The sequence below is a fragment of the Thermobia domestica genome, chromosome 10, assembly GCF_964235325.1.
Source record: "Thermobia domestica chromosome 10, izTheDome1.hap1.1, whole genome shotgun sequence".
NCBI classification, from domain to species: domain Eukaryota; kingdom Metazoa; phylum Arthropoda; class Insecta; order Zygentoma; family Lepismatidae; genus Thermobia; species Thermobia domestica.
The window spans coordinates 182,676,585-182,685,073 of record NC_137463.1 but is presented as its reverse complement, the minus strand read 5'-3'; the positions used below and the strand labels follow the sequence as shown (position 1 = coordinate 182,685,073).

The 8,489-nt window shown below is 35.1% G+C and overlaps 1 protein-coding gene across 1 annotated transcript; it reads left to right on the top strand.

Annotated features, from left to right (window-relative positions):
* The first annotated feature begins 4,111 nt into the window (after positions 1-4,111).
* On the top strand, positions 4,112-4,501 carry LOC145661701 (uncharacterized). Its single transcript, XM_081727032.1, has one exon. It carries the CDS (start codon positions 4,112-4,114, stop codon positions 4,499-4,501), a length of 390 nt encoding a protein of 129 aa, XP_081583158.1.
* Positions 4,502-8,489: the final 3,988 nt, after the last annotated feature.

Sequence of the window (8,489 nt, the reverse complement as noted above, 5' to 3'; positions counted from 1 at the left end):
GTGTGCGTGTGTGTGTGGAACGATTTGTGTGAGAATGAGTTTGACACAGATTTACTTTGATATAATACTGTATTAACGTTCTAAATGAAATCTCAATGACGCCAGAAACAAACACAGTTGCAATAGTAATATCTGACTACGTTACACTGTTACCAAAACTAACAGCGAAATTGACTGTAATGTTACCAGGAAGCAAGCAAACAAATGCTACAATCTATATTATAAAAATGGAAGTCCTATGTTTGGGACTTAATAACTTTTGAACTACCTAACCGATGTCAATCAAATTTTCAACATAGATTAGGTTCAGGCTTGGGATGGTTTTTATCATTTCACTCTGACGGTGAAACTTAGGGGAGAAGGGGAGAGATATTTAAAAATGATCGAAAATTACTGATATTACAGTGTCTAATTCATAATTTTCGGGTCGCTGAGACGAACAGTAACACTTCCGATGCCGTTTAAATTCAAATTTAGCCCTTTATGTCCAAAATGAAACGTATTCTTCCGTGCGACAAACGGGTATCGTATTAGTAATAATATGAAATGAAAGTAATAAAGATAATGCAAACGTCAAAAATGTTTTTATTTTATTTTAAATCTTTTTTATCATAAACAATATTTTGTAGTTGAATAGAATTTACTCCTTCATATTCATCTATACCTAATTTGTCGTAAACCACAAAGATTTTTGTTTCAAACACTTATCGATGTTTGCAATATCTTTGTTGCTTTTATCTTGTATGAATAACTGTAACACCTGTTCACTAATATTTTTGGTAAATGCAAAATTAGTTTTCACTTCTCATCCTGGTTTTAGTAACTTTCAAATAAAATAAGATGTTTCTATTTTCAATATTTTAACTATACAGTATTGTCCTCCGAATCTGGAAGTCTTAGTACTTGAATACTTTGGAGTTTGATTTCTGGCTGAAGCTCATGCAGTTCGGATCCCACTAAAGCTGTAGGTTTATGCCTGAAATAGTCTCGATGCTGAAACTGACGCTAAACACGTATCGAATAATTTAGAATCTGAACTAAAACAAAAATCAGCAAATTTTGCTCCAGAATCCGAAAGCCAGCACGTTATGAATACAGACCCAGACAAGAATACAAATACCAGAATAATCTGAAACTCATGCCTGACGTTATCATGGAAGGTGACTAGTCTTCCAAACAATAATCTCTGTCCTCCTCCGGGTTCCACATTCCTTCTTATAGTAAATACATGGTTTTATAATTTTAACTTTATTAATTTACATTTTTATTTAAATATCTTAATATGTTACCTCAAAATCTAGTATTTTTATTGTTAAAATAATTTGGAAATTAGAATTCGCAGGATATAAGATCAAGTTAATTCAGTTTCTCTTATCTTAAAGGGGAAATTTGCCTTGGATCTCTGACGATTTGGGTTCTGAAACGGATTAACTTTGTATTCACGGGGGCCAACCCCTAGCTTCTACCGGTCCTTCTACATTTCTAGGCTGGCTACGAGCCTGATTCCAAGATATCATTGTGTTTGTTTTTGGTCTCTTAATAAACTCATCCAAATATTGAGTAAATTTCATTAAGAACCTGCATGATATAATCAAAATGAAGTTGCATCAAACCCGTTCGTAAACCCAACAGTTTTAAGTCGAACAACGCATTCAGACGCCACATCACTGCATAGATGTTAGGAAGAAATTGTATAAACAGTGTTATATGCGTAGATCTCAAACGTAACTTATATCCTTGGTTTCTCTCTAATACTAATTTCCTGATCAAATTATACACAAACAAATGTTGATTCTCGGAAATAATTTTATTAACTTTCTTCATATATTCAGCATTTAGGAGGACTTTTCTACAAAAATAATTCGAAAATGGTGATTTTTCTTCCTGAACAAAGTGAGATTTCGTTTTACTTTCATTCCTAAAAATAACTTCTTAAAAACCCACAAATACAATCTTTATTATCTGCTTTATCCTTATTAATTCTCATGTTGTTTTTCTGTAATCCAGCTCTCTCGGAGGGGAGATTGTGTGGTGAAGAATGGTCCATATTATGAGGATTGATTTTGAGTAATGATACCGCCGGGAATAGAACTCGTGAATTTCACCAGACTCAAGCACTGGCTCGTTGTTTGGAGTCCACGTTAACACGAAACCTCAAATTCTTACAAAATTGTCTTAACACGATATTCCCATTGTCATTAATATGATTAATTCGTGTTGGTGCTTTGTTATATATGATATTAGTAACGGATGAGACAAGTTATATCTCATAGACTAAAGGAGGTGAAAGATAAAGATGGTGAAAGAAGATAAATACTAGAATGATGATTAAAAAGCTAGAAAAATAACTATCACTTTAATTTTATAGGTCGGATCCAAGGGTGGATACTTACAAACTATCTCTAACGTCGCAATGCCACAACATAGAGAATCCAAGTCGTTTTGTACTTTTACTAATGCTTTCGATACCAGAAACTTTGTATCACTTCCTTTTTGAATTGAGGATGAAAGAGACGACGGAATCCATTCTTAGAGTCTGAGTCCATATTACGAAACCGTTTCGCGCTCTTACCAAATTTTCTGATTTAGCCGTTCCATAAGATTTACCATATTTGTGCATAGCAAAGTTTATAATAATAATAATAATAATAATAATAATAATAATAATAATAATAATAATAATAATAATATACATTATCATCATCATCATCTTCGGTAAAGAGAGTAAAGAGAATTACGCAAAATAGTATCATACTATAACTCTTTTGGGATTTTCAGGCTTTCAGACAATCAGTTATTTTACCATTACTACTTACTTTAGAATTTCGGTTCGTACCTCATTCTCTTTAGAATAAAGTAACCTTCCACACAGCGCCATTCGCATGTCATATCAGATACCTGGAAAGAGGAATTCGAGGAAAATGGAAACTATCTGGAAGATTTTTTTTTCTGAAGAGAATGATATAACGGACCAAAATCCCAGGATAAACAGTGATGATGTAGTAGCTGTTTGACTGAAAGTCTAAAATTTACCTTTAAAATCCTAAAATCCCAAAACTCTTGAAGACTAAACAGATGGCGTCCTGAAACTCCACCAAATTGATGAGCTCTTTCTAAAAACACATATTACCTGTTTCGCAATGCATGTACGACTGAATAATTTAAAAAAACCAACTGTAATAGATGTTAAATATATGTTTTAAAACAATACAAAACAATACATATATATATGATTCCGAAAGAGATTTGAAAATGAATAGGCACCGCTGAAGTTACCATTAGCCATGAAACTGTTAACGAAAAAGATCGGAATTAAAAAATTCGCTTTCGTTCAGGAGTTTTCTGTGGAGCAACGGACGGATGCCTTAAATTACAATCTTATAAGGCCTATTAGCGTGATCCTAATAATAATTATAATAATGTGAAGGAGATTGACGGCCCGACTTTACGGTATATTTATTGGTGGGCAGTAACATTTCGCGGTGATAAACACTTCAAAAAACTGACCACTTTGCTACATTGCGTTTTCTATGTGCTAGGTTGCTATAGAGTCCAATTTTATTATTATGTACCACGTTTAGCTGATATTCTGAAAACGGTAATAGCACTGCAAATGTATAGAGATATACTCCTAACTGCTAATATGTGAAATATGATTCAGCCGGTTAAATGTGAAGATGAATAATAATAATAAATGCTAATAACAGCAAAATAAATTCATCTTGTTCCTATAGTTTTTCAGCTTTTGTTTATCTCAGATGGTTAGAACCTTGAGAAGTACTTAAGTGTGAGAAATCAAAGATGATGCACACACCTCTGTGACACACACTAGAGAAATAAGGAAAAAAATACCGATGCTAACTAAGGCTAGACCCTTTCTATTTCAAGTATGCCTCTGCTGGAGCTACTGTCGATTTGTGTTTTTCCATACCTCTCTCAAAAGAGGAGGGATAAGTTGCTGTGGGAGAGATCTTTCAATAATTGGAAGCGAACAAGGTTCTTTCCCGAAAGCAAAGGGAAGGTTTCCTTCCTAAAGGGGAGGCGAGGGTGGGGCAAAAGTATGTTTCACATATTTTCCGAGGGTACACTTGGAATAAGTTGGGTAATAAACATGAGAGAGGAGGAATGGCTAGCGAGATGGAAAAGAAAAATCCTGAGAAAAATATATGGACCAATAAGGGAGAATAACGCATGGCGCATTAGAACGAATTTAGAATTGCAAGAACTATATGACCAACCTAATATAATTGCGCGAATCAAACAAGGAAAACTAAGATGGGCAGGACATGTGCAGCGCATGCAGGAAAGTAGAACTGCTAATAAAGTGTTTGTAGGGAAACCAGACGGTCGAAGGAGAAGAGGCAGGCCCAGGAAAAGATGGAGAGTCGACATAGAAGAGGATGTAAAGAAATTAGGAATTAGAGGCTGGAGTAGAAAAGTAGAGAATCGAGAAGAATGGAGGAGAGTGGTTAGGGAGGCCAAGGCCCTTCAAGGGCTGTAGCGCCGACCAGTAAGTAAGTAAGTACACTTGAAATAGAAAGTTCACAATCAGAAGGTTTTTAATCCATTTCTGATCTTCTCCACTGAGGTTCTTCCAGATTTCTTCCTCAGTTCCATTAGATAAATGCCAAGATGATACTTTTTATTTTACTTTAACGTTCCACTATTATGTCCAGAGGATGAGGCAGACTGTGTTAATAATAACGAATGAAATGACGACATGAAAAATGTAGAAAGTTTAGCATCCTTTTTACGGCATTGGTGCTATAAGATACTTGACCTATACTTTAAAGTGAAATCCAAAGCACAGTAATAGGTTAAAATCTCAGCCAGCACAATTTGTACCCGGACCCCATGAACTAAAGGCGCGCACACTACCCCATAGACCAACGCTGAGTCTTAAGGTAGCTCTTTAATAAATAGGCATACGATATGAATACTTCCTTCCATTCCTTTCTCATTACTGTTGATTTTTAATGTGTCGAGTGTAATTGTTCTCTGTGGCTATATATACAACCTTGTTAAATAATCAAAAAGTTATTTAAAAGCCCATTTCTTAAATTAACCTGAGTTGTAAAGTAGATAAAGAACAAAAATTAAAATTTTTAGTTTTACGTCCCACGTATATGACTTGTAGTCTGAAGGAGACAAATGAATAATGAACGAGAATAATTATAAAATAATTAGTGAAGTGATCGTGAGAGAGGATATGGAAGAACCAAGATAAAAAAAAAAAACACAAGTACAATGTTGTCCACCAGAAACTCATTTTGAGTGAATAAAAGTAAGAATCCTTCGTTCCAGAGGTGAGGGGCGTATCACTTTTTTCTTCTTTACTTCAAATCTTTCTAGCACTGTTAAATTTCTACCGGACTCGACAATGACGAGAGTACAGAAACATCGAAGACAGTTAAACATCCCATGGAGTCACTGAACCACCGTGCCTTCTTCTATACGAAAAGACTAACAAGGGGATGTGTAGCAAAGTCTGCAGATTCAGGCAGAAAGGAAACAGGATAAAGAAAAAGAAATAAAATTGGAAACCTACAGCTTGTGATGATCGCTTTGTGTTTTAATTAGTCCCATTAATTGGAGTTCTATTGCATGTCATGGAAGTAATCGCAAGTAATTTTTTGGGAATAAATATGAAGCAAATATTTTCTTCCCAAATATATATATTTTTTAAATTCTGGAATATTTTTCTTTTTGGCTTTTCTGAACTACTTTATATTTGTTAAAACCAGTGGCGGCTTACCAGAGACGTCACATAGGTAAAAATTATAATTTTATCCTACAAGGTAAAGAAAGGAAACTTACCTACAAGAATTAGGAATTACAATTTTATTGCTACAAAGTAAAGGAAGAAAACTTACCCACAAGAATTAGAAATTGTAATTTTATTGCTACAAGCTGAAGGAAGAAACTACCTACACATATTACAAATTGTAATTTTATCGCTACAAGTTAAATTAAAAAAAAAAAAAACTTACCTACAAGAATTAGGAATTAAAATTTATCGCTACAAGTTAAAAGTAGAAAACTTACCTATAGGAATTAGGAATTATAATTTTATCGCTACGAGCAAAAGGAAGAAAACTTACCTACAAGAATTACCACATTAGGTAAATTTTCTTCCTTTAGCTTGTAGCAATAAAACTGCAATATTTACAGACGTGACTTCCCTCATGAGCTATCATTGGCTTAAAACGTCAAGATATTCAGAAGCAAATGAAATTATGGATTAGCTCAAGATATGTCACTATATAATAGAGCAATAAATATTTCCGTCAAAAACACAAATGATAGCAGATTAAGTGCCAGATCTAGATTAAGAGAGAGTAAGAACATAAACGCGGGAACAACCTGTTTCCTTTCTGGTGTATCTGATGTAGTTTCAAACACCGCCACCAGAGGGAAGGTGAAAATTACGTCAGTCTTTAGAAACACAAAAGCAAGGCTGACAAAAGACGTACTTTATCAAGCTTGGTGATGTAATGGGGCTGATGTGGATAGAACGAAGAAAGAGAGGGAAAAAAAAAAGAGAAGTTCGTTTCGGGAGGGAAATGGTGGAACAAAACCTAGGATTACTGGCGTTCAAGTCTCTGTGACTTTTCTTCGCAATAAATCCATCCAATAACTCACTTTGGCCCCGGATGCGAAGGAAATATTTTTCTCCCTCACTCTTACAACTTGGCACAAAATCCTCCTCTTTCCAGCTCTCATCTGAGAGTTTCAAAAACCCCTACTTCTGCCTCTCGGGGTTCGGGTTTGGGAAGGTTACTACACCTTTCGCCTCCTCACTCCTTTCCAGGCAAGCCCACTATCGCAGCCGCACCGGCAAATATGTTGGAACGTTATTGGCTCCGCAGCTGTCAAGCCTCTAAACCTCACGTTCTCTCTCTCTCTCTTTGTTTCTCTCTCTCTCTATGAAGCAGAGAAACGACGCCAGCTGGTGGACCAGTTGGCATAAGAACAAATCCGAATCGTAAGCCAAGAAATTATCAAGTTAGGAGAGAAAACGGTAGAGCGTTACATTCCTTTTTTCCCGCCATTTCTTGTGAAGACCGTCTCTTGTTATACTACTTTCTTTTCTTTCTCTCTGTCCCTAATTTTTTTCCCTACGAGAATACTACTACTACCAACATCTCCTTTTCTCGGCGTAGTCCGTGGGGGGAAAATAGGGACGGAAAGTGAGGTAACATCTGGTCCTTAAGCGCCGATTTGTAATGTCACAGTTGGGACAGAATCATCAATAAAATTCGAAGAGACAGCGAACGAACCCAAACGGGATGGAATGGGAAGGCAAATTAAGGGTAGATAGAGAGTAAGAAGAAGTAAGAGGGGGAGGAGAGTTGTACGTATGTGAGGTCATGTGATTTCTTTTAAGAGGTCCCTACGGTAAGAGGTTAAAAAAAAAAAGAATTTCAGCGGGAGTAGTAAGCCTGTCTCTTGGTATGATTGGCTAGTAAACTGGAGAAAGAGGAAACCCCTTCTCCCATAAAAGAAATGAAAAAAGAGGCATCATAAGGTAAATTTTCTGGAAATGTGAAAAAGCTGTAGCCGTAAGATTGGAGCAACACGCCCAAATACACTAGCACCATCTACCGCCGTAACCTGAACTTTATGACACCGACGTCATCATGCTGGTTGAAGAAAGCGGAGAAGATTGGTGAAGGAGGTGGAAAATTAGAGGCAACAGCAAAAAATCGATAACAACAACATAGAAAATGTTTTGTGTTTAAGACACTAAAAGAATTTAAAAATTTATTGAAATTTTATTAAAAACGCATTTTATCCTTAAAGTTATGTAATGTAAATACAATAATATGTTTTCGGTTGCATAATGTAAGGCGTTTAAAAGTATTCCAATATTATGGTAGCATAAAACAAACTGTATGACGCTTATAGACTAAATGACACAGTCTGAACTTTGGTGCTGTTTTGATAGACTCATGCTTGTTAACATCAGTATTAACATAGAACTTGCTCATTTCATTAAGAAGTACATTCTTAGATTAGCAGTAAACATTGTATAGTTATAACGGATAAAGAAAAGCCTCATTTATTCACTACTAGCAGTAAACTATCGAACGGTAAGTGAACAAGTAATTACATTCGATTTGGAAAAGTACATTTAAAGAATTTAAGTTGTCAATAAGAATAGATTAATTCTATTTTAGGTTCCAATTATTAAATAATATCATTATAGTTAGCTCAAAAGCTATAAACGTATTAGGAGAATATGCCTCCTTTTTTTTAAGGAAGAAAGGCGCTATAGGGAATTATCTGCTTATTTTAATAAATATCATTGAATGAAGTATGAGGATAATACATTTCTATTTGTTGATGGATCATAAAATGGAATCAGATGGCATCAAGTTCCTAAACGACTGAGAGCTATCTATACACTTTAATAGAATCCATTCAGGCGAACAAAAGCCTATGTTCTCTTTCCAAAAAGAGAAAGATATTATTAAGAACTATAACGA